Source organism: Callospermophilus lateralis, unplaced genomic scaffold (assembly GCF_048772815.1).
Source record: "Callospermophilus lateralis isolate mCalLat2 unplaced genomic scaffold, mCalLat2.hap1 Scaffold_122, whole genome shotgun sequence".
NCBI lineage: Eukaryota > Metazoa > Chordata > Mammalia > Rodentia > Sciuridae > Callospermophilus > Callospermophilus lateralis.
This window is the reverse complement of record NW_027512409.1, coordinates 2163075-2191053: the sequence shown is the minus strand read 5'-3', so window position 1 is coordinate 2191053 and position 27979 is coordinate 2163075. Positions and strand designations below refer to the sequence as shown.

At 41.0% G+C, this 27979-nt stretch overlaps 1 protein-coding gene across 1 annotated transcript; it reads right to left on the bottom strand.

Moving 5' to 3' along the window:
• Positions 1-504: 504 nt before the first annotated feature.
• Positions 505-27013, bottom strand: LOC143640118 (PR domain zinc finger protein 2-like). Its single transcript, XM_077108048.1, has 5 exons — positions 26999-27013; positions 23359-23476; positions 21314-21417; positions 9728-9880; positions 505-861 (listed from the first exon to the last, which is right to left on the bottom strand). The coding sequence occupies exons 1-5, from the start codon at positions 27011-27013 to the stop codon at positions 505-507; spliced, it is 747 nt and encodes a 248-aa protein (XP_076964163.1).
• Positions 27014-27979: the final 966 nt, after the last annotated feature.

Sequence of the window (27979 nt, the reverse complement as noted above, 5' to 3'; positions counted from 1 at the left end):
TGGCACATATTCAAACTGAGCTCTATAAAAGACTCCCAAATTCACACTAAAATTCTTCATTAAAAAAAAATTCCAACAACGTATCAGCATGCCAGCTGGAAATATGATATAGCCGACCAAACTATTTTCCTAACCAGAAATTTAACCCTCCTTTGTAAATGCGACTACACTTTACCTTTTGTTCAAAAACATCATAAATCATAAAACTATGAGAAGTGACTCAAAACGACAAAGCAGCAACTGCCCCCCCCCAACTTGCACGCCGCCCGCAGCATCCTTCGGGGAGTCCCTGCCCTCCGGGCCCGGGCCCGGCCTCTCCCCTCCCGGCAGGCGCTTCCCTCCCCCCTCGCTGTCTCCTCCCGGTCTCTCCGCTGTCCGCGGAGCGGGCTGTCAGCGGTGGCAGGAAGGCGGAGGCCGCCCGTCGAGCGCGGCGGGGCCCGACTCTGACGTCCGCTGGGCAGAGCCCGCACCCTGCCGCGCCGTGCACTTTCGCCGCGCGAGCGCTCAGGCACAAGTTAGCAAACAGCCCGAGCGGCAGCCACCGTGATTCAGCAGCGGGGCCGGCGGTGATCGCGGGCCGGCCGCCGGGCCGAGTCCGAAAAAGGTCACCAAGACACCGCGGGCGCCGCGCCCAGCCCGCGATCCAACCCGCGACCCTGCCGGCTGCAGAGAGACGGCTGCTGCTTGCGGGCCGGGCGAGGGCGGGCAGCCAGCCGGCCGGCTGGCAGGTCCTACCTTTCCGGCTCTTGGGGGAGCTCGCTTGCTCTGGGCGCTGGCTCGCTCTTCCTCAATCTCAGCTGCTATCTCGGGTTTGTCTTCCCCATTGTACCAGACCAGGAGCTCCTCGCCCGGCGCGATTGGCTGTGGGGAGAGAAGAGACAAGCGCCAGGCCAATCAGAGAAGAGGTTGTTGGCAGAGGCGGGGCAACGACGCGGCAGGCGGGAGCTGCACGCTGATGCCAAACAGCTGTCGGGCGGGCGCGCCACCGGCAGGGCAGCGGCGCGCTGAGGTGGGGCAGGGGAGGTGGCTCCACGAAGGAGGGGGCGCTTCCCGGAGGAGGAGCTCACGGCCACGCGCGAGGAAGGGGCACGGCCAGGAGGAGGAGTCTATAAAACGGCAGCGCGCAGAGAACCTCCGCAGGGAGGCGATCGTGGCCCCGTGCGCGGGGCTCCTACCGAGGAGGAGTGGTTCACGGCCTTGCGCCCTGCCAAGAAGAGGCTCTCTCGGTCACGCGCAAGGGGCTCCGAAGGTGAGAGAATCCCAGGGCCCAGTGCCACAGGCTGGATGAAGGATAGGCCGGCCGCGGATCGCGGAGGCTCTCATTCAATCCCCAGGCGCTTCCACATCTTACTGCTCCAGTCCCCGAATCCCCCACATGAAGAGAAGACACAATATGGAACCTCTTTCCGCACAAAATCCGAGTGAATGAGAAATTTAAAGCACAATTAACAAGCAGGTGGCAGCACATGATTCTGATTCCAAAAGCAAGCGAAGCCTGGTGTCGCGCTGCACGTCTACCCCTGCCCCGCTGCCCACGTTGCAGAAAGCTAAGAGGAGGCAGCACAGGACCCTGCGCAGCTCTCCTCCGGTCAGCGAAAGGGCATTACGACTTTTAAACACAAGGAAAGCACCACCCAGGTATAATGTTCCTAAAACTCAGAATTCTTCCCAGTCAGTGTGACTGGGAGAGCAAAGACACACCAGTAGATTACACCTACAAGACCCTGGGGGCGCGGGGGTGCTGAGTGGAGAGATGGCCTCTAAACAGAACTGAGGAAAAGAGCTTCTTGGTTTCTCTCTCACGGACTGACCTGATCAAAAAGTTGCAAGAATAACAATGCAGGTAAAATTCCATCAGAAACCCACTGAATAAATAAGAATTCATGACTCAATACTAACATAAATGAATGAACAAGTAGATACATACAAAGGAAAATTCTTCCTTAAAGTCCATCACAAGGAATCATAGTGAAAAGAGAGAATCAGAAAACTGCCCCCTTGGCAATCTTCGTTGTACAACTGATTCAGGGAAGACTCACCAATGGTGAAAGTCTGAGGAGTAGCACAATTTGCATAGGCTCAAAATATCTCCTAACAAAATATCAATTAATTACAAGGGGAAAATTGTGTTTTCCTAATGTGACAAATGAATATCATATGTCTCTTGGAAGGATACACAAAGAACATGATATTGCTTTTGGGAAGATTTCTGCCCAAAAGACATAAATGGAATTTAATCATGATGAAACCTAAGACATTCTATAAAATAGCCATTTCTCCTTGAAACTGAAAAGTAAGCAAAGACTAAGGTATTGTCCAAGCTAAGGAAACTTGATATGATAACTGAATACAACAGTATTCTTACAATGAAAACAAGTAGAACAGTTGACAACATTTGAGTCAGGCGGACCGATTAAAATGTTGTCTCAATGCTAGCTTCCTGATTCTGATCATTGCACTATGGTTATGTAAGAGAATAATCCACGTATTTTGTTTTGCTTCGTCTTTTTTTTTTTTTAAGGGGAGAGAAATTCCATCTAAGAGGTCAACAAATAGCTCCTCACGCCAATATAACTTCTAGTATAGATAAAGTCCTTAAAAACAAGTTACTATTAAAAAAGATAGTGCACCATAATCAAGTGGTATTCATCCCAGGAATGCAAGTTCAATAGTTCAATATACATAAATTGATAAACATAATTCATCACATCAATAGACTTAAAGAATCATATGCTTATCTCGAAAGATGCAGAAAAAGCATGACAAAATACAGCAGCCATTCATGTTCAAAACACTAGAAAAGCCAGGGATAGCAGGAATATACCTCAACATTGTAAAAGCTATATATTTAAACCAAAAGCCAACATCATTCTAAATGGAGAAAAATTGAAAACCTTCCCTCTTAAAACTAGACAAGGATGCCCTCTTTCACCATTTCTATTCAACATAGTCCTTGAAAGTCTAACCAGAGCAATTAGACAGAAGAAAGAAATTAAAAGGATAATAAAAGGAAAAGAAGAACTCAGACTATCCCTATTTGCCAAAGACATGATTCTATATTTAGAAAATCTAAAAAACTCCACCAGAAAACTTATAAACGAATTCAGCAAAGTAGCAGGACATAAAATTAAAACCAAAAATCAAATTGCATTCCAATACATCAGTGATGAATCAACTGAAATGAAAGGGAAATTAGAAAAACTATCCCATTCACAATAGCCTCAAAAAAATAAAACATTTGAGACAATCTAACAAAACAGATGAAATACCTCTACAATGAAAATTACAGATCACTAAAAAAATTGAAGAAAACCCTGGAAGATGGGAAGATCTCCCACATTCCTGAATAGGCAGAATTAATACTGTCAAAATGGCCAGACTACCAGAAGCACTATATAGATTCAATGCAATTCCTATTAAAATTCCAATGAAATTCTTTATAGAAATAGAAAAAGCAGTCACGAAATTCATTTGGGAAAATAGGAGGACCAGAATAGCCAGAGCAATCCTTAGTGAGAAAAGCAAAGCAGGAGGCATCACAATACCAGACCTTAAGTTAAAATACAGAGTAACAAAAACATGGTATTGGCACCAAAACAGACATGAAGACCAATGGTACAAAACAGAAACACAGTTTCATCATATTAGACAAAGGTGCCATAAACATACATTGGAGAAAAGACAGCCTATTTCAACAAACGGTGCTGAGGAAAGGAAATTCATATAACAAAATAAAATTAAACCCCTCTCACCCTGCATAAAACTCAACTCAAAGTGAATCAAGGCATTAATTAGACCAGAGACACCCCGCCCACTAGAAGAAAAAGTAGGCCCAAATCTTCATCATGTCAGCTTAGGAACTGACTTCCTTAACAAGACTCCTAAAGCGCAAGAAGTAAAATCAATAAATGGATCCAGGCGAGATGGCACACACCCGTAATCTCGGTAGCTTAGGAGGCTGAGCCAGGAGGATTGCAAGTTCAAAGCCAGTCTCAGCAACAGTGAGGTGTGTTAGGCAACTCAGTGAGACCCTGTCTCTAAATAAAATACAAAATAGAGCTGGGGATGTAGCTCAGTGGCGAAGTGCCCCTGAGTTCAATACCTGGTACCAAAAAAAAAAAAATCTCCAGGATAGATAAAGAACTCAAAAAACTTAACAACAACAACAACAAAAAAAAAACAGAAAAATCAATAAATGGGCAAAGGAACTGAACAGACACTTCACAGAAGAAACAAATATATGAAAAAATGTTCAACAATTCTAGCAATTAGAGAAATGCAAATTAAAATTACACTAGCATTCCATTCACTCTAGTCAGAATGGCAATTATCAAGAATATGAGTAATGAGAGCTGGGGCTCAGTGGCAGAGTGCTTACCTAGCATGTGTGAGGCACTGGGTTTAATCCTCAGCATTTCATAAGAAGATAAATAAATAAAGTAAAATAAAGGTATTGTGTCCACCTACAACTAAAAAAATTAATAAAAAAATATAAGTAATGATAAATGTTAGTGAGGATGTGAGGAAAAGTGTACACTCATACATTGCTGATTGGACTGCAAATTGATGCAACCACTCTGAAAAGCAGTATGGAGATTCCTCAAAAACCATGAAATGGAACCACCATTTGATCGAGTTATCTATCCCACTCCTTGGCATATACCCAAAGGATTTAAAATCAGCATACTATAGTGACATCAATGTTTATAGCAGCTCAATTCACAATAGCTAAACCATGGAACCAACCTAGGTGCCCTTCATGCCCTTCAACAGATGAATGAGTTTAGAAAATGTGGTATATATACACAATGGAATATTACTGAGTCATAAAGAAGAATGAAATTATGGCATTTGTCAGTAAATGGAGACTACCATGATAAGTGAAATAAATCAATTCCAAAAAACCAAAGGCCAAATATTCCTTCTGGTACACAGATGCTAACTCACAATGAGGGGTGGGGATAGAAGTTCACTGGATTAGACAAAGAGGAATGAAGGGAAGGGAAGGGAGGGAGGAGAGGAATAGGAAAGACAAAAGTAGGATGAATCAGACATGACTTTCTTATGTTCATATATGAACATACAACCAGCGTATCTCCATATCATGTACAAACACAAGAATGGAAATTTATACTCCATGTATGTATATCAAAATATATTCTGTCATGAATAACTAAAAAGAAAACAAGCAAATGTTAATTTGTTGCATTCTCCACAGAATTCTGTTTATATAGTTCAAATTTCAAAATAGTCTAAATTCTTCAAAATATAAGAACCAGCCACTGTTTCTTTGGCTCCCCCAAGAATGGCTAAAATCTGCCACTTTCTTATCTTTGAATCAATATTTTGTGTGAGGCACTGGGTTCACTTTTCTTTTTTCGTGAATCAGTTAAACCTAAACCAAAAAATCTAATTTAATAATCACAAATGCCTTTGGGCACCCTGATGAGCTAATGGGTTGTGTTTACTTTTCAAAAGTAAATTCCAGACATACTTCATTTATCTTCTTGTTACAAGTCACAAATTTATGAATATGGTGGTATTAAATAATATTTGAAATGCCTAGGGTTCTAGGAAGTAGTTAATTGTTAAACAAAATCAAAAGTAAAACAAGAACACAGAAAGGAGGAGTGAGGACAGCTGTGTTCTTGATATATTCCTCCCCCAATGAGAGTAACCAGGACCCTGGTTGAAAACTGACAGTTTCAGGGGATCACCAGGAATAAGAGTGCCTGCCTCCAAGGCTCCTCCACCAGGCCTGGGCAGACTGCCTGCTGCACTGGCTACTTCACGGGGGAGCACGCCAGCACCCCCAGTTACTCTTGTTGCTGCAAAACACACACTATGAAAACACCAGAATCCTATTGCACCTGAAATCTAATACAAAATTTTTAAAAGACTATTGGGCTGGTAAAGCACTTCTATCAAGAGAAACAACAACCTGATTACAGAATAGCTCTTAAAACTGAGATGTTATTATACTATGGAGCAATATACTTCCCAACTTTGTATTAAAGCAGCTACACAGCATTCCCTTATGAAGAAGGGAATACATACATTTTTAAATATATATATATTTTTTAAATCAAGGATTGTTTTCTTCTGTACTATGCTGCACTCCTTAGAATTTTCAAGATTTACACAAAGTTCTATCATTGTAAGTACAAATCCACATTTTTAAAAAATGAAGTTGAAAGACCAACCAACCTTTTTACATACAATTATGCTTCATTTAAGGATGAGATACATTCTGAGAAATGTGCCATCACGCAATGCCACTGTGGTACAAACCTCACAGAGTGTGCTCACACAGACTCAGGCACTGTGAGGTCACTGACTGATGCAATCTTATGGAACCCCCATCGTATGGCGGTGCATGATTGTACTGTATTTTGTTGTTAAAGAAAAAATTAAAACAACAAGACTTCAAACCCTTGCAACTTTTCCTTTGGATTCAGGCAGTCTTTATAAAATCAAGCACTCTCTCTTTTCTAAACATTGGCATATATAAACCTGAAATTTACCAGACCAATTAGGAAGAAGCAAGGGTCCCTAATATTCCTGATGCTAGATCAAATAAGAAAACTGCTCCAGAATCATTGGAATACCCAAATTCATACACACTTATCCACCCAAATCCATTCCCCAACATGATGTATATAAAAAGTCATGAATCAGATCTCAACCTCAAACCTTGAACGAGTGAACTGAGCCTTAGACTAAAACTCATACTTCTCTCTCTGTGAGTCATGAGGCCCCACCTGATCTGGCCCCTGCCCACATCACCTCCTACTATTCCTCCTATTCCTCTCCTTCCTCCAGTCACATCAGCCTATGTTCTGTTTCTCTAAAAAAAAAAAAACACAAAAAAAACAAAAAACAAAACTACTAGTGTATTCCTCCTTCAAGGCCCTTTGCTTCTACCAGCCCCTCTTCCTGGATCGCTCTCCTCCAGATCTTTGTGTGGCTGTTTCCTTTCTAACCAGGGATGGAATTCAACGTCTTTCTCAGGAAGCCTTCCCTCAGCCGGAAGCCAATCAGCCTCTCCCTACATAGTCCTCCAGGGCATCTGACTGTCCTCAGAGCACTTGCTTCGATCTGGAATGATTCTATCGACTTAATTACTTGTTTATCTGCTTCCTCCCCTATAAAATGGAAGTTCTCTGACACTAGGACCTTGTCTGTTCTGCCCACTACCCTAGAAGAGTACCCGTCTGCAGTGCACACTCAGTATCTGTCAAACTACTGAGTAGATGAATAAATGGATAATAGGCTTGTTAACTTTGAATAATTTTTAATCAAAGTACCACAAAACTAGTGTTGAGATTTCCCAATTATCTGGGTAGAATGAGAAGGTGATACAAAGCCCATAAAACATCACACGTAATTCATTCACAACACCTACCCCACAGAATGCTTAATCCAGAAGAATACAGTTAGAAGATCACCAGTAAGGAATCTGAAAGGCCTCATGAACACTTGAGTAAATATCAAAGGTCAGGACTGGGGGAGGTCTGCAAAAATCAGAACTGTGTTATTTCTGACAAATTTAGGTAAAAATGATAGTAGCACAACTAGTTACTTCACATTCTGAGTAATTATGTTGGCCTAAGCTACTACATATTGGATTGCTTCATCTTTACAACAGGTATATGAATTAGTATTGCAGGTTGAGTATCCCTAATCCAAAAAATCTGAAATCCAAAATGCTCCCAAAAAGGAATCTTTTAGGGTGCCATCATGATACCACAAGTGGAAAATTCCACACCTGACACCTCATGTGATAGGTCATAGTCAAAAGGCAAGCACACTAAAAATATTGTATAAAACCACCTTCTGTTTATGTGTATATGAAACAAATGAATTTTACGTTTGGAAGCATGAAAATGGGGGTCTCATCCCCAAGTTATGCAGATACATACAGATACTCCAAAATTCAAAAATATCTGAACTTCAAAACACTATTAGTCCCAAACATTTCAGACAAGGAATACTCAACCTATACTACTACCACCATCTTGACAAGTGAGAAAACTAAGAGGAATGAAGGAACACCACATGCCACACGTCTAGAAGCCAACATTTGCTCACTAGGTGGTTTGCTCTAGAATTCCCACTCCTGGCACACACCACATCACCTCAGCAAAAACGACAGCTGTCATTAACAGCCCTTAGTTACTGGGTGCTTCTCTATCCATGTTCACCCAGGTGCTCATCACCACACTCTGTGACCTGTATCTGACCAGGAGTGAGCTAGGGCACCAAGAAAGGACATGGGAGGGCCACAGGGCTAGGGCACCCTGGCTCGCCGTGCCCAGGCGGTGTGGCCTCGGAGTTCCCCCTCCCACCCACTGCCCGTGTGGCTTCTCAAGGTCCCTGCAGTCTAATGTCACTGCAGGTCTGCTCTTGAAGAGAACAGACTTTAGTTTGAAGCCTAAAGAAGTAACTGCAGGGCCACCTCCCAGGGCTCGTGCTCCTTCAGAACCTCATTCCCACGGCCTGGACTGACTGACGCACAGTCACCTCCTGGCCTGCGTTCCATCTCCACCAAGATTCCACCTCACAGATTCAACCAGGTATCTCTCACCTAGGTTAATTTGTAAAACAGAATGAATTCTTGAATCACATTTAGAATCCAATTTCAAATCCGGTGGAACAAAACTGCAGTAATACCTACCAGAAAAGCATGCTGCTATAATTCAGCAGAAAGAAAACAGGAAGCACGATTTCAGAAGTCACATATGAGAAAGTAACACACACATACAATTCCTACAAGGGCTAAATGCAAGGCCATGGGTATAAATGAAGTAATGGGCCCTCCAACTGGGTAGCAATGGCAGGAAAAAATGTAGCAGAAAAAAAAATGAACAGTTACCTGCTTAATGGCCAGTGACAAAACTCAACCTGCAAAGCTGGCCTGTACCTTCAGTGTTTGCTCATCAAGACTTCTCAACTCCATAGAGACAATTATTTTTACGGACTGTCCCTCAGTCTATATTTAATGGAAGCAAGTGAATAAAAACAAGCTTTCCTTACAGCAACTTTAGCAAAGCCATCGATTCCAAACAAGCAACAACCATCGGCCTCTACAACCTCAACATTCCACCTTGGAACAATTCCATGCATGATGTGTAGACCTGTCTTCCCCAAGACCATGACCAGTGAAAACAAGGAAAGAGATGCAGTCTTGTTGGTGGCACACCTGACTTGCCCCTTCTCACCTCAGTGATTAATGTCTCCCAATAAAAATGTGGCAAAAAAACACAACATTCTGTGTAATTTCTATTCTGAATAAAACTGAAGGAAAGGAAAAGCCAACCCAAGGCTTCATTGCTTCATTTACATTGAAGACTATGAACATATGAAGACTTTGAACCCAGCATCACCACAACTATTTATGGCTTCTTACAGTGGAATAAATCTGCCAGTCAGCCAGTTCCCGTGTGTCCTGGGAGGAGGGGAGCAGCTGCCCCACGCTTTATCCACAGTATCCAGAAAGACACAGCATGTGATTACTCAATCCCATCTTCGTGTTTAGTTAAGTTCCCTGACATACATGAAGTAGAGGCAACCATTTCTTTACCATAGGACCTTGAGTGTACAAATGAACCACTTCAAATATAGTCCTTTCAAGGTCAGAAAAATAGTTATTATCAGTCACAGCTAAGGACCACATTTAGAAAACGCATGCAGAGTCACTTGCAGTAGACTATTCCAACATTGTTACCTTTAAAGTTTTATAGTAAATGGCTCTGTTGATTTCCAGTGGAAACAAATTTTGCTCCTCTCCTGAGCAAGCCCAGTTCACATATCGCAGCCAGTTCCCCTTCTCCGGATCAGTGGCATCGATGCACATCCATCCCAAATTCGGGTAATATACCTTGGAAATGGGGGAAAACAACCTTTGTTAAGATAGGAGTACTTACAAGTATCTTCATGTTCAATGTTTAAAACAAGTCTTCCTCATTACACACAACTACTCGATAAAGCATTTTACAGAAACAAAATAAGTGACAGAGAAAAGAAAAATACCAAGTAAAAACTGAAACTCAAAACCATGTGATTCCCATTATTTTTTTATTTGGGCCTGCTTACTTTTTCCCCTAAACAGAAGGAGCTATGTAACTAATATACTTGATGATCACCAAAAGCTTTGCAAATACATGCATAAAGGAAGTGACAACTACATTCCTGAAAATGTGACTTAGGACTGTGAAGCTTGAAGAGTGCTGAGCAGGGCAAATCCCCATTCTCAGGGTTGCTCTGCCACTCCAGCAGGGGGGCCTGGCCCTGTGGGTGACCCAAGTCAGTGGGTCTTTTTCTGGCAGGATTGACAGGGACTTCAGGAAGTAAACACACACTGTGAACCAGTCACGAGGGTGATGGAGCATGTTGCTCTGCAAACTCAGCCAGCTCTTACCACTCTATCCAGGGCTCCTGTCAGGACTAAGGTGCCATGGGTCACACTCTAGGAAACATCAATGCCTTCCAAAAACATACTGAAAATTCAGCCCTTCTTTGAGAAGTCACATCAAATCCACTCTTGCAGGAAGCGTCCCTGCAAGACCCTTAGACAATTTCTCCCAGAGAGGCTTCCAGCGCTTAGCTAACATTCCTTCTTGTATTTATTTATTTTTTGTGGAATACCAGGGATTGAACCCAGGGGCACTTAACCACTGAGTAACACCCCTTTCTGTATTTTATTTAGAGACAGGTTCTCACTGAGTTGCTCAGGGCCTCACTATATTGTTGAGGCTGGCTTTGAACTTGTGATCTTCCTGCCTCAGCCTCCTGAGCTGCTGGGATTACAGGCATGCACCACCATGCCTGGCAACATTCCTTGGTTTTAAAGAACATCTATTTTTCAACAATTTTTCACTTTAACTTTTATATATGCAATACATGTACACATTTTATTCACCAAAACTAAACTGCAAAACACCCACTAGGCACTGAAAGAGAAACGCAGAGAGATAAGAACAAGTTTTTTATTTTCGTTTTAGGAGGAAAGAAAAGAATCTACATGCCATAACTCTTACCATGACTCCCACCACTTGTTCCTCCTCTCCTCTCCTCCCACGTGAATCACCACCCATAGCTGCACTGTTCCTTCCAGAACAAAGCACCAGCCCCTACCTGATGTCCTAGAGGCCTGGCAAGCAGGGTGCAGCACCCACCCTCCTGGGCAACTGCCGGGGCTCGGGGCTCATCAGGCACGACGCTCGGCTGCCCACCACTTCCTGCTTCCTCACTGAGCCCCATGAGGCTCATTTACTACTACTTCTTCCACCACGTGGAAACCAAGGCTCAAAAGTCAAACGACTTTCCTTTCAAAGTCACTCAACTGTGGCCAAAATGGGCTTAAACCCAGGTCTTCAGAACCTCCAAGACCCAGAGCTGCCCCTACCACCCCCATAAAAGTGCACCCCTCCCTCTCCTCAGCACCCAGTCTTTCCACCTCACATTTCCTACCCTTCCAGGTGCTAGGTGCAGTGCAGTATCATCTGTCGCTTCAGTTCCTTGTTCAGGGCCTGTCTCTCCCACTAGAGCCTCAGCATCCTGAGAAGGCATCAGCCTTTTCTCTTGTGCCAGTGCCTCCAACACCTCAACCAGTGCCTGGCATACAGTAAGGTAACAATAAATGACCACCCGAGTGCATAACCACCACCATCCAATGAACGCCTACTGTGTGGTGGGGACTGTGGCAGAACCCCCTCTGCAGTCAGTTTATTTCATCATCATAAGCACCAAGGTACATATTTTAACTGCCATCCAGCTGTGAGCTGATTCAAAACTTGACTGCTCAGAAAGCAACCACCTGCACCACTCTCAAGAGGTAACCATGTGGCATCAGGCTCCCTTGCACCTCACTGTCATACTCCCTCTCCACATTCCTCCCCTTTGAAACAGAGTAGCCTATGTGGCAAGAAACTGCATCACAATGCAAAATTCAAACTTAACACACCAAAACAGCAAAAGCTGGTTTCATTTAAAATGTTTCAGAGACACACGTGTTCATAATGTCTGCGGGCACAGTAAAATAAGGAAAATGGGGTGCGTGGTGCTTGAGTATTACCAATCCATCTTAGTTATTGTTCACTAACTCACAAGGCATTATTCCCCTGGACCGGAGAGAAAATGCCCCAGGCGCAGAGACAAAGTCTTGTTTTGATGTATCCCAGTGCACGTCAGGGCCTCACTGGATCCCCACCTGCATACTGGCACAGCAACCGAGATAGATCAATGGGACTGCAGAGACAGGCATGGCTGCCAGCAATCCCACAGCGTGGAGGAAGGCAGCCACATCCACCTGCCCACACAATGCGGCTCTGCTGGAACTTCCTAGCTCTCAGGTCAGCACAGACCTTTGTGAAAAACAAGCTGTTCCAGTTGAGTGAATTCTTTCTTTGTGCATAACTCCCTGTGCTTCAAAGGGGACTAAGGCATCTTCTAAGTCACATTGGTGTGCAAAAAGAAAATACTTAATTTTATAGAAAAAGATGGACACTTCAATTTTTTAAAAATAGGAAAACAAGGAATTCACAAAGGAATACACATAGACTAAAAACCTCAAAAAAGAAACTTAATGATCAAAAATAATTTCAAATTAAAAGTTTTCATTTATTAAATTGTCAAAAAATATTTTTAAAGGAAAAAAAAAGCATATTGGAAGGGTTGTATGAACACATTCTCCCAAGTGCTTACAATCAGAGAAAAAACTGGTATAATTGTTTTGGGTGGAATTTTAGCAGCACTTAACAAAAAAAAATCTTTCAATATATACACATTCCAACCAGCATGCAAGCTTAGAGGAATTTATTTTAATCAGACAGTTGAGCAACTGTACCAACACTTATGTACAAGGCTGTTCCCAGCAGTGTGGTTTACTACAAAACCATATGGAATCAGCTCAGAAAACTATAATCTGTCAATACAAAAGAGTACTAAGAAGACACTTAAAAGTTATGTAAGTGATTAATTGGATTATTTCCTGTGAGACACTGCTATACCCAAGAATTTTTTAATGTGATACATAATTTCTGTAACTAAAAGAAAATAAAGAATAAAGATAACAGGATATTGTAGAAATCTATTTATCAAGATACATAATACACTGATGACTGAATCAAGCTATTATAGAAAGAATCAATTACATGATATCATTTTGTCTTAAACATATAACTATATAAGAAAAAATTCTTAAAACTTAATGAATGAAAACACAATAGTGGTTTTCTCTAAAAAGATAAATGAGTCATAATTTTTACTTTTTTCTTGTTTAATAAGAATTGTCTATACCTTTCCACCATTGACTTAGTAGAATCTGCATGGCAAAAGAGGGAGATGGACCGGGAGGAGCACATGCTCTTCTGAACAAAAGCCTAAGTCTGAATGAAGGTAACCAAGGCCTAAGTCAAAATCCTCTTCATCATCATCATCACACAGATTTTAAAAAGCAGCAGCGCATAGCTTTCTCATTTTACTGAGCTTAATCTTTTTTTAATATTTATTTTTTAGTTACAGGTGGACACAATATCTTTATTTTATTTTTATGTGGTGCTGAGGATGAAACCAAGTACCTCATGCATGCTAGGCGAGCCCTCTACCTCTGAGCCACAACCCCAGCCCCCCTGAGCTTAATCTTATACCTAGGAACTGGGATGAGAATGTGCTCTTATACAATTCCCATCTTAGTAGGTCAAAGCCTGGTTTCCAATCAAATTAATTTTAATGAATGACAAACAGAACCTACCTCCAAAATGTGATCAAATTTTGCCTCACGTGACTACAGATCACTAGACTTCAAAAGTGCCATCCGCCATTAGGCTGGAAAACCAACTCCAATTTCCTCCTTTCAGACAAGACAGGCAAAAACAGGACGGACTTCTACCCTCACTTAAACCCACAAATGAAACAAGATAGGCTTCATGTAAGAAGTCTACTTCCAGATCTTTACAATAACCAGGAAATACTCAGCTTACTGGATCCTAAGAGAAATGTTATTACATACAATTAATGATTTTTTTTTCTGACTGAATCCACAAAACAATCCCTTTTCACAAAATAAAGTTCTGTTTATGTAGTATCAATGCCACTCTACCAAGCACCAGACTAGGGGCGTTATGAGTTATTTGTTTAACCTTCATAAGAATCTAAAGATAATCTATGAAATACTAAGTCCCTTTCCTAAATGAGGGAAACTGACAATGGATTGGCCACTATAGTAATCAAGTCAATAAAAATCAGAGCCAGTGTTCAAACCTGGCCCCCTCATTTTTTCCTATATCCTACACTAAAATAAAACAGTATATAAATAAGGGAATGGAGAGAAAGGTTCCCTTTTGTCTTGAGGGGCGCTCTCAATTTACTTCCTGTCTTCCCTCCTTACAGACCCCCTTGAGTCTCTTACCTCCTATGTTATCTAGGCCTAACTCCTTTCTGCTTCCATCACTAATCAGGAAGCAGGCACCAACTTTGTGGAGTGTCAGTCTGATACCACCCAATTTCCATTCAATTTAATCCGGTCATTTTGAAATTATCATAAAATAATCTAAACTCAAACTTTAGTGCACATACCAATTTAAATACACATTCAAATTCATTTCTTTATATCATTTAGAGAAGATGTGCAGCAAACTTTATCATTTGTTACTTTTTAAGTGCATTAATTCACCTTGTAAATTTTAAAAATTCTCATTCATTTATGCAAACATACCATCATTCACATCCTCAACTGTTTACCTGCAAGGAACCAACTAACTGTGACAGAAATCACTCCCAGAATTTAAGGCAACAAATAAATCTTATATTGTATCAGCTCTCTTGGTGAAAGAGTCTATTTTCATGGGAACCAGCTCCCCAGAGTCAGAGTCCGCAGTAGCAAAGCCTTCTCCCTCCACTCTTCTCTGGACCCCTTGCAGCACAGGAAAACTGGGGTGCCAACACATCAGCCAAGAGACAGAGAATCTCCTGGAAGCCAGGGCCCCATTTCAGTGGCCCTGGTGTGCCCACACTGCCTAAGGCTCCTTTTCATATTTCATCTCCTTGAGGATCTAGTTTGCTTGACTAGTTCTGTTTCCCACTTGTACTGCAACTACAAAAAAAAAAAAAGAATTTTTATTCTCTATGATCAAATGTTTTTCTTCAATGTTTGGGTTCAATTAATATTTCTAAACTGAGCCAGAATCGTCTTAAACTACTAATTTCATAAACATATTCCAATCTGCAGTCAAGCAAATCAACGAGAATAAAGAAAAAGGGTAACCTAAATTTGGTGTGAAAACATTTAATAAAAGTTATATCTTATATAAAGAGAATTTATTAAAACTGCTACCTAGAAAATACCATACTTCCTTAATATGTTCAAATTCCAGTCATTTTTCAATAATAGAGCTGGATATTTGCAGGTCTTATTATGGATTACAAAACTTTCACCCCACAGAAGTAACTTTCTGGGGAATACAAAAATGGACCTTCGGTATCAACTACTTCACTCTTTAGATTGCTTTCAGAGGGCAGGGACTTTTAAAGAACTACTCAAATGTATCACTATTTTCTGAAATGTTCTAAACATTCTGGAATAAAAGAAGTAAGAGAATCCAGTCAGTCATTGCACATTTTACCATAAGCCTGTTACTCACATAGGTGGACTCGAAAATACACACTTAAAAAGTAAATAGCTTAGCCTTTCAGACCCTTAACGCACAGTCTAACATCCATCTCTATGGAGCAAGCCACACTGACTGGACCTCTCTTTTGAAATGACTCTCAGTAAGTTTTGGACTACAACCACACAAATGTTCTGAAAAATATCAACACAAAAGATGATCAATAACTGCTAACTGGTTCATAGCAGGCCCCCAATCAACATCTTCTGGATAAACAAAATAATTTATTCTTGAAACTCTTAAGTCAGAAACTCTGTGGGCCTGTGGGCCAAGGATGTTTATGAATTCCATAGAACCCTAGAAATAACACGCAAGCTCCTCTGTGTACATGTGCATGTGCATGTGCATACTTTCTGGGGAGACTTTCAGGGAGTGCTATGGTTAGAGTGTCTCACCAAAGGTCCATGTGTGAAGGCTTGGTCCCCTGGTTAGTGGGACTGAGAGGCGGTGAACCTGTAAGATAAGGTGGGACTTAGTGTGAGGTCCTTAGTATTATTAGTGCCATGCCCTCAAAAGAAAATGTGGGGCCCTGCGGTCCCCTCCCACTCTGCTCTGGTTTGAGGTCTGAGATGTGTCTGTTTTGTTCCTACATGTGTGCTCACCATGATGTGCTGCCATATCTGCGGGATGCTCTTTGCCAACAGGAAGAGAACTGCACAGGCAATCAAAGGTGGCTCCTGATGTGACTCCAGGGCTACCAGCTTACAGACATCCAGCAGCCCAGGAGGTCAAGAATTTCTGATTTGTGGTAAAATTTAGGTTATTTCTAGTAGTCCTTCATTCCATGAACATGTCATCAGATATCAGGTATCACCAGCAGTTCATAACATGACAAAAGTTATACACCAAGCCTTATGTTCCAGAACTTAGGACAGGGCCTGGTATTTGGTAAAAGCTTAACAGATAGGCACTAAATAGGTAAATAATAGGATCCCAAAGAGAAATTCCTTTTTGTCCTAGACCAGGCTGACAATCTGAGCACAGCTAACTTGCTCAGAAATATCAATTAATCCTCTGTACTTCAATGTCCTCATCTGTCCTGCAATTCCTGAGAGAAGAATGTGATTGGCTCAATTGTTTCCATGACAACCAGCTCTGCAGCCATCCCACTTCCCAGCACCACTCACTGAACGTTTAACACCAGGCACTTCCACACTAGCTCACTCGCTCACTCCTACCCTCCTCTTCCTCACACACCAGCCGGGTTAAGCATACTTTTTCCATCAAGGATTATGCAAAAAATATTTTCTGCTTAGCAGGCCAGACACAGTTTCTGTTGCCACTGCTTAACTCTGCCATTATGGGACAAAAGCAGCCACAGATAACATGTAAACAAATGAACAGAGCTATGTTCCAATAAAACTTTACTCATGAACTAAAATTTGAATTTCACAAAATGTTCCTATGTCACAAAACATTTGAATTTTTCCTACCATTAAAAAATGTAAAAACCCTTAGTAACTCCAGGGCTTAAAAAACAGGGGGCAGGTTGGACTACCCCAAAGATCCAGACCTTTCCTAGGAGGCTGCTTTGACACAGGTTCAGAGGCTGGAAAGCAGCTGTAAGGGCTCATTGACCCTTTCTGAAAAAAGGTTCTGCAGAATCAGCTAGCTGACTTCTCTCCGCTCTTTCTTCTTCCCTGCAATTTTAACTTAAAAGTGACTTGAAATTAAAAGAATTGAGATAGCAAGGTTTATGCCACACTCTTGCTAATATTTAATTAATCGTAATGGTTCTGACTAATAAAAAGTGCTTTCACTTCATTAAAAAATTAAAGTCTTCTCATCTCAGAGTCATTTCTCTATCAAGTTTAATTGACATGCAATTCTACTATTTCCCTTCATCCTCCTGACTCAAATTTTGCCTGAATGAATAAAACAAACAGAAAGAGTGAATTATCAGATTTCATCCATAAGAAAGGTTTTTAAAAACTATAAAAAGAGCCAGGGGGCTAGGGATGTGGCTCAAGCGGTAGCGCGCTCGCCTGGCAAGCGTGCGGCCCGGGTTTGATCCTCAGCACCACATACAAACAAAGTTGTTGTGTCCGCTGATAACTAAAAAATAAATATTAAAAAAAGAGCCAGGTGTAATGATACACCCACCATATGAGAGACATTTAAAAAGCAGACAGAAAAGCAGAGTTAAAAGAACGTTCACCAAGACATTCACAGTGGTTATACCTGCGTGCCAGGAGATGGAATAATTTTTACCTTCTTGTTTATTTTTCTGTACTGTTTAATTGATTTTGCAATGAGAATGTATAAAGTTAAAAAAAAAAGACTTATTAGAATGTACATCACCAAGAGTGAGACCTAACATAAACTAAGAACTTTGGGTGATAAACATGTGCCAAGGCAGATTCAATAACTATCATGAGTGGCCCAGTCTGGTGTGAGGTACTCATGGTGGGGAAGGCTGTGCTTGTGTAGAATGTGGGGGTGGGGATTAAGGTTTGAGAGCATCTCCCAAAAGCATGTGTTGGAAACTCAATCCCCAATGCAACAGTGTTGAGAGGAAGAGCCTGATGGGATGATGCGAGCTCAATGCCCTGCAATGCCTTTGGCCACGTTGAGGCAGCAAGAAGCCCTTCAGCATGTAGTTCCTAGATCTTAGACCTCCTGGCCCCCAGAACTGTGAGCCAATAAAAAGCATCTATAAATTGCCCAGTCTGTGTTATTTTATTATGGCAACATGAAACAGAACAGGATAGAAACATTTATGTATTTTCAGGTCAATTTTTCTGTGAAACTAAAACTGCTGTAAAAAATTAAGTCTCTTTAACAAACAGACATATTAAAAGAATTCTCATTCAAGCAATTCAAAAGTTCTGCTTGCTAGAAGTAATTTGAGTACCACAGAAGTCAAGTGGGAAGGCTTTTATCAGAAGTGGTTTCAAAACACTGCAGATTGCTCAACACTTGGGGTAGCTGGGAGGAGTACTGCACACAGCCCCGCCTGCCAGTTCACTAACGTTACCCACCAGAAACAGTGAAGAATGCACTCTCCTCTTCTGAGCACCTATTTTGTGCATTCACCCTGAGCATACTCTACAGCTTTTCTCCTGTTATTTCTGACTCAGTAGAATATTTTCAGTAAAAGCTTAGAGGACATAGTGCTGGTTAGATTACCAAGGGCTCCAGAAAAGCAATTTAACACTTTGTCTTAGATTAGCTTTAAAATAAGAGTTCTAAGCCAGTTTAAGGGCCTTGATGGAAGAACACATACCAAGATAAGAGTCTGACGATCAGCACTTGTTACATTAGAGACATTCTGATCCAAGTCTGAGAACAAGACCAGAATTGGAATAAATAAATGGGAAAATACTACATTTTTATCTTTTCAATACATTATAACCTATATTTCCTATAGTTCATCACATGCATACTTGTATATCACGTGCAGGTGTATATATACATACACCTTATTTTTTAAAAAAATATCTTTAATATTTTTTGTAGTTATAGATGGACACAATACCTTTATGTTATTTATTTATCTTAATATGATGCTGAGGATCGAACCCAGGGCCTCACACGTACTAGGCAAGCACTCTACAATTGAGCTACATATAACCCCAACCCCTACACCTTTATTTTTAAAAGAGTTTAAAAAAACAAGAGGCCTAAAGTCCATTATATCAAACATACACCCTATGGTGGGAACTAAGTGAATGAGATCCTACAATTTCAATTGCTGAAAAAGAAAGCCAGCCTTAACAACCAAATCCTTAAGCCTGACTGAAGAGAACTGGCACCATTTTAAGAATTTACAAACTATGACTAGTATGTAAGTACAAGTATCTTAAATTAACAACGTAGTAGTAACAAGTTCATAGTGGAAAGTGAGTCCCTAATATCTCATGGTTCCAAATCACAATTTTTCAACAATCTACTGTCAAGTCAATACTATGTATGAATTTCAGTGCAAATCAAACTCAAAATTCACATAAGACAGGAGTAATCATTTACACATTATGCCTAACAATACAAATTGTTACACTGGGAAAAATAGGTGCCCTTAACTTAAGCTTAATATGAATGGCATTTGTTCAAACTTGGCATTACATACATAGAACTAGAGCAAGAATTTGCTGGTACCTTGACATTAACATCACTGAGATTAGTGTTTAACCTGGTAGAGCATGTTTGTTAGTTTCCCTTGATAAACTTTTAAAATTTAAAAGTACAGTTTATTTTGGAGCACTGGTAATGACATTTTTAAAGAGACAGGCACTCTTCATAACCCAATTGAGTCAAATGTATGAAAGATGATACATCATGAGCTTTGTAATGTTTTGAACAACCAATAAAAAAATGTAAAAAAAAAAGAGAGAGAGAGACAGGCACTCTCTTCAGCAATTAAGACTTTTTTGCCTGGGCAGTTTTCCTATAATTGCAAAATTCCCTCACCACAGAAATAGTTGAATGATAAAACACAAGGACTCTCAAATTATCTTAAAGCCCCTGGGTTAGTTCTCAGGAGGTGCATTACAAAAAATTCACAAGAAACAAACCCAAAATGATGGACAAACATCAGACCAAGTTAAGAACACTGCTATGGCCTTAGAAAAAAACAGCCACACATTAAGCCTCCCAGTGCCCAGAACTTCTGGAGGAAGTGCCCAATATTTCCTAGCCATGTTTTGCTTTCAGGCTTTCAGATCTTAATATGTGAGAAGCAGATGTGATTCAATTTAAGACAACCTAATAGGAATGCTTATTCAAAAAACTTAACTTGCTTTTAAAGGAGTCACACCACAACCCTCCAATACCTGAGGAGCTTGAACAGGGCACTGGTCTGAACTACAATCAACATAAATGCAGAATTCACACAGAATACCTACAGAATGACACTGACAAATTTTTGTCTTCTCAACTATCCTAAAGTGATTTCTTTTAGTATACCCATTGTTTAAATTGAGGATTTCAATGCTGAGGTCAGGTACCCTGCTCAAAATCATGAAATCAGAAGCAGGATCTGAGCCCAGTCAATGAAAGACAACAATTTAAATGCCCCACTTTAAGGCAGGACAGATGGCTCCTGACTCTGCATCTGTATTCCTCAAGCCTGGGCCTGTTTCCTGGCTAGTTCTCCTTTAAAAGGGGCCTGCTCTTGCCCTGTTCCATTTTCCAGAACTGTTGTGAGATCACAAAATTAATTAATGAAAATCTTCCGAAAAATTAAATGCTTTTTTAGTGTGCCATGTGCTAAATATAACCAATTCTAAGTATTCCAAGGATACAAAAATTACTTTCTAAAATATACAGTAACCAGTGTTTTCTTTGCAGCCACTTGGAGAGTCTTTTATGGTATATATCTAGTGACACCTGTAAAGTGACAAACCACCACACAGGAAGTTGAGGTCTTAGTTGCAAAGTAAAACACCTGGACAGTCAAAATAAAAAAACAAATTTGACGTTTATTGTTGAGGACAGTCAAGCAGGTTCAAATACAAAAATACATTATCAGTAGAAGTCTGTACCCAGGAAACACATTTTCTCTTTAATAAAAATATTCTTGATTTTAAAGAACATATTAAAATGATTGTTTTAAGTTCAAAATGAGAAAACCTGAGAGAACAGGATCATGATGGCTTTAAAATGTACAGAACTCTGATAAACAAAGAACCAGAATTCTTTCTTACCTCCCACATGTATACATTATTCTTAACCTGAGATCTTTTTTTCTTATCACCAACAAATGGCCCAAACTTTTTGCCTTTTAAAATTGGTTTAGTGGCCCAGACACCTAGAAAATAAAACCAATATTTTTAAATGTATTGTGATTATTTTAAAGATTGAAAGCATTGAATGAAGTCAATTCAATTTCACAAAATAGTTAAAAAGCTAGATTCCCTAAAAGTAAGATAATGTTAAATCAACTGAGATAAATCAAATTACATCAAATCCTCAACAGGGATTTTTATTTTTCTTCTTTATACTTTTCAATATTTTCTAAATAGGTTTAAAGAATCTGTAGTGTATTATAACCAGAAAAGGTTTTATATTTAATTTTTCCACGTAAGATTGCTCATATAGTACAATCACAAACACTTCGAAAACAATCACAACTGAAGAGAAAAGATATTAGAATGGAATAAAACTAAAACAATTTAAACTTTTCATGCCAGTCATGGCAGTGCACACTGGTAGTCCCTGCAACTCAGGAAGCTGAGGCAGAAGGATCACAAGTTCCAACCTCAGAAACTTGGTGAGACCCTATCTCAAAATAAAAAATAAAAAGGACTGGGGATGTGGCTCAATGGTAAAATGTTCCCACGTTCAAACCCTAGTATCAAAATGCAAGTAAATAAAAAAACTCTTCATTTTACATTTCTACAGATTTCAAATTTTCTCCACTAAATATGACTTGTTTTTATAAAGAATTAGAAATATAATTTTATAAGCAAATATTTTTTATATTCATTTGACATTCATTTGTTTACAGTGGAAAACCTCTTCTCTCTAGCTACACTTCCTGAAAATGTAGCTACTGAGACAACTTGTTTTTTAGAGTTTCAAACAATCAAAATGCATGCTCATCCAGGTATGCCTAGGATTGTTTCTATCTTCTGTGTACAGATCATAAGCAAATGGATGCAATGAAAAAAGCAAGTTGGTGAATCAGCAGAAGCCCAGCCTGGGAGTCAAGAAAATTGGCACTCAGGGCCACTCTGTACAGGCTCATTCATTTTCTAATCTCAGTGTCCTTATGTACAGAATGGAGTAGAGGGTGGGCCAGTCCTGTCCTGAGAGGACATATGAATTCCACTTTTCTGTAGGTCTGCTATGAACTGCATTTGATGACATGCAGTTAGCAAACAATATGCTGAGCTATAAAATTAATTCCTTTCACTTATACAAAATTAACACTTTTTTTTGTTTGTAGTTGTAAATGGACAGACAACTTTATTTTATTTTGTTTATTTTTATGTAGTGCTAAGGATTGAACCCAGTGCCTTACACATGCTGGGCAAGTGCTTTAACACAGAGCCACAACCCAGCCCCAAATTAACACTCTTAACTGTTCAGCAAATAAATTTTCAATGAGAATTAGGAAAACATTTATTAAAAATGTATTCACTACATATGTATATAAACTATAATATCAGAAGTACATCTTAAAAAATAAAGAAATGGGATATAAACATGATATAGTCCAAGACATTTTGGTTGGATTTTTAAAATTTACCTCCTTAGCCTTCTATAAATAAAAATAACCCAATACACACAAGCTTGGTTTGTATTCAATGAGAAACCATACCAGAAGATTCGGACACACCGGGGTCATGTCATTCATTCAAAGATCTACTGAGAGTCCATAAAATGCTGGTACTGGAGACACAAAGGCAAGTAAGAAATGAAGGTACTCACAATCAAGGACCGGGACAGACATAAAGACAACCACAGAATAATGAAATAAGCAAAATAACACAATCATACAAAAGCCACAGTGAAGACAGAGAGAAGAGAACACCACATCCTGTTGGAAGAAGCCCAAGAGATGCAGGGGATGCCTGGAAGAGTCAGCAAGGATGGGGTGTGGGTGTGTGCCTAGTTTTGTTTTTAATAATCTATGTCTCTTAAGTCAGGGCAAATCCACTGCCCTTGGGTGTGCTGCCTGCCACCTCACTTGCTCCCACAGGACTCTGCCTGCTCTGCTGCCCATCTCTCTGAATGCAGTACTTACCGATCCGGGTCTTGTCAACAGCTGATGGGAACAGCCTCACTTCCTCCGGAAGTCCTCGCAGCACGTGTTCAGGTACCTCAGCCAGGGTCTCAGCAGCTGCCAAAGGCTCAGAAGCATTCTGCAAGTCAAGACGGAGAAGGATCAGAGCAAAAGGAAGAAAGTACAAGTAGTGTTTTGTTGTATTTTGTTTTTCTATCTGGTCCAATAAGTAAATATGCCAAAATACAACTGAAATCTGAAGTGGGCAAATCCGAAACAATGATTCTAAGCATTTGGGCAGTTACTCTGATGCCTATTTGTTAGTGCCCAAAGGAAACCACTCAACCTTCAAGCACATCTGTGTTGATCTATTTTGGTTCTGCTACTGCAGCCATTTTCAAAATACATGAATCTCCAGCACCATACTCCTTTTTAAAGTGCAACAGAATCCTACAGAAAAATACATCTTAAGCTTAATTTAAAATCAAAAGTTACCAGTAGCTATAAGCACATTTTGAAAATAAAAATCAACCCTCCCCACTTAAAAGAATAACTGTAAAAGCTACACATACCATAAAGCCTGTCCTGACTAATCTGCCAGTGCCTCACTCATGCATCCCTGTAGCGACCACACCCAACTTGACCACAACTCACATATTCTCCCCAGGAGCACTGCACTCTTCCTGCAGTCCACACTGGAGCTCTGACTTTCCAGGAAACAGGAGCTGACCACTGTATGCCAACCGCTAAACAGTAAAGCCATCCCAACATCCCAAGGTACTAGGAAATAGAGAATTTAATACAACTATTTGTCAAAGTTTGGAAGAATTCATCATAATTTAAGACATGTATGGAAGGATCTGCGCCAACTGGTAGAGCATGACTATTACATTAAAAATAATTTTTAAATTGATGGAAAACCAAGTGTCTAGTAACTGGTACCACATAAACCCTAAAGAACTGATTTGTTTATCACACCCCTTCTAAGAATGATGAATTTTGTAGTATGAGTATTTTATTTCACTGCAAAGAAATGTTTCAATGATTTTCAAAGGAGCCAATGTAGGCAAAAAAAAAAAAGTTCCAAGCTAAAAAGATTAATTTTTCCCAACAACAATGAAGCTTTTATAGTTTTTAAGAATGTTCATGTGCCAAGAAAATAATATCATCCAAATTTGCAGATTTCCAATATCTCAACCTTTTTTTAAACATCAATAGCTGCTTCGAGAAATAAATCTCCCAGTCATATTGACGGTCTGCTCCCTGGCCTGTGTAGACAGCCAGAAAGTCTGCAGGGGTGCACAGACCAGGGTCACCTCTTGAGCAGGGTCAAGACACCAGTGCACAAATGCTCGGCTCTGCCTGAGTTCCACCTTTGTCTTTTTTTTTTTAATATTTTTTTAATTGTAGATGAACACGATACCTTTATTAAATTAATTTATTTTTATGTGGTGCTGAGGATCGACCCAGTGCTTCTCACATGTGAGGCGAGCGCTCTACCCCTGAGCCATATCCCCAGCCCTCTACCTTTGTCTTGTCAAAACCCTACACAGGCCTTCCAGACCCTGGGAAAATCAAATTGTCCCAGAAAATGGCCTCATGGCTTCAGATTACCTAAACTGTGAATAAAATTAGGACTGACATTTCTCACTTCTAAATATAATATCCCTGTTTTTACATTTTTATTCTGTAAGCTGGGTTTTTTTATGTGGATAAAGTTTTTCCAAAGGGGGAAAAAAGGTGTTAAGTTGGTAATTATATCCAAGGATACATAATGATTATAACATTGAAAAATTAAGTGATATTAACAAATACGAGCCAGAGTCGTAGAGGCACTGGCCATTTAGTACAGAGGGAATTCTCTTCCCCTTTCTGGGCTGTGATCCTGGGCAAAGACCTGGCACCATCTGCCATCCCCAGGAGCACTTCCCTGAAAGGACAGCGTCTGCTAGCCCTCTTTCAGGTGCTGCCACAGTAACAGGAGTAACAGCTCCACAAGACATTCTGCAGACTCCCTTGGTGCGAGGTCCTGTGCTAACAGTCTTCCACGCTTGATGGAGTTTACCCCAAACAGTCCAAGGGACAGGTGCTACCAGTGCCTTCCTGTCCTGCCCCTGACACACACTAGAATAGGAAAGTGGGACTCAGGGAAAGGGACTAAGTTGCTCAAGCAAGGCCGGAATCTGAACCCTTGTCTAACTCTGGAGCCCAAGTTCACAACCACTGTGAGATCTGTATTTAAATCTCTGGAATATAATCTGATAATTTCTGTCCTAAAACTTCCAGACTTGCATGGAAAAACTCAACAGAAGACTTCCTACAGAAGACATGGCCATGCCCACAGGAGACATGAAACTCAAGAACAAGACAGAGACCACAGAGACTAAAACTTCTGAATCACCTATGAATATAAAGAACCTCAGCAAAGTTGTCAGGCAAAAACAAGAAAAAGGAAAATTCCTATGGCTTTGCTTACCTGTTTAGGTCAACCCATGATTTTTCACATGGGCTCATACAATAATAGGACTCAACTATAACAAGGAACCTAAGTTCACAGCAACCCACTCCAGACACAGTGGCCGTGGGCCTCTCCTCCCACCTCCCCAGCTGCTGGACTCTCCACAGCAGTGGGTCTGACTGCAAACTCCCTGGAACATTCTTAGAAAAAGTAATGACTTGAGAAGTAGAAGAGGGGAAGTTGTGAGATGACCAGCCTATAAAGAAACACCTTCTAGCTTTCCTTATTTTTCTTTCATAGTTCTTATTACATATTTTAATAATTATTTGTATAATTATGTGTTTAATGAGTGCCTCCCCTGGGAGACTGCCGTGAAGACAGATGGTGTCTGACTTGCTCAGCACTGGGTTCCCAATGCTTAACTCTTGCACTAAAGAGTCATAATTTGATCCTGGAATTATTCCCAGATTGATCTTATGTAAAAGAAACTGCAATACCTACTCAACATATTAATAGATTTCTGAATTCCTGCTGGGGCCGATGTTCTGGGCATCACAATTGGACCAACAATGTGTTACTGGGGAGGAAGACAGATAAACTCAAACACACACACACACACACACACACACACACACACACACACACACAATGCCTGATCAAAAGAAAAATCGAGCATGAAAAGGGGACTCAGTGTTGGAGCAGGGATGGGGGTGCCACTCAGACAGAATGCTCAGGACTCTAGAAATGAAAATGAAAAGGGACTTGTATGGTGACATGGGAGGATACTCAACAGCAGGGACCAGATCCTAAGTTAGGAAGGAGCCTGGTGTGTTCTGCGAGCAGTCCCACAAAAACCCAAAGCATCCAGGGCAAAGGAAGTGAGAGAAGCACTTAGAGGGGAGGTAGGCAGAGCAGGGCTGCAGGCCACTGGCTATTTGCGAGTGAGCGGGAGGAGTGTACCATCAGAGAACAGAAGGCCAGGATCAGCAAGGGGCACCGAGCTCCCTCCAGAGCCTCCCAGGACCTCTCTGTGGTGACCCAGCCTCCTGGCACCCTGACTTGCTGCCCTAATACAGGCACATTCCTGGTTTAGAGACCCTTAAATCACTGACAACTGGGACAGAGGTGTAAGTTAAAGGACTTCTCTACTCCCCTGTGACAAAGACCTCAAGGAGGCCTCACTCTTTCATGCCTAATGAGTACCGTCTCCAAACACATCGATACTGACAGGGAACAGTAAGCATCCAACCTAATGTGTCCAATTTAAGTTAATGTAATAAGCTACTTAGTTGTTAACCATTAATTAACCTCATTAATACATATTTTCAACTTCCAACTACCTTAAACTCAAAGAAAAGCCAATATTCCCCCCTTTCCCCAACTAATGGCCACAAACCATTCTCCTTCATTCAGTCCCTCATTCAGTCATTAACAAATATTTCCTGGGTGCCTGCTTCCGGCTGGCTCTGCTGGACAGTGGAGACACAAAGGTTAAGCTGTCATGAAACGTGCCACCTAGGGGACCCTCTCTGTTCCCACCATTTAAGAAACCTCAAGAAAGCTTTTCGGTTCTCCAGATGCCAGCTTGCTGGGAGCATGTGACAGGTCCTTCGACACTTTCCATGACACCATTCCCAGGACAACCTTCCCTTGCTGGACAGGTGGGGAGCTGAGGAATGAACCCTTCACTGCTTCCTCTGGGCAGGGAAGTGTCTCTTCAGTTAAGCATCATCCGCACAGCGATGGTGCTTAGAGGAACCCAGACATGCTCGGAGCACTCTGCATCGCCTGTCTGGCCTTCACATCACCATGTGCTACAGACACTTTTACGATTCCCACTCTACCGAGGAAACTGAAACTTGTCCACTGCCACAACAAGCAAGTGGCAGCACTGGGTTATTACAACACAGGCAGTCAGGACTCGGGGTCTGGACTCAGAAAGCAGGCCCAGAGCAGCCCCATAAAATCCAGCTAGTTAAAGTCTAGAGTCCACATTTTATGACCAACCCAGTGGAGTCTCTTCCACATCATCCAGGGATGCTTCAGAAGACCCTCTTGGGGGTTCAAAAGGTCAGAAGTATTGTTATCACACCACCAAGATGTCACCTGCCTTGTCCACTCTCAGGTGTAGAAGAGAGTTTTCTGGAAGCTAAAATGTATGATGGCACCATCACTCACCAGATG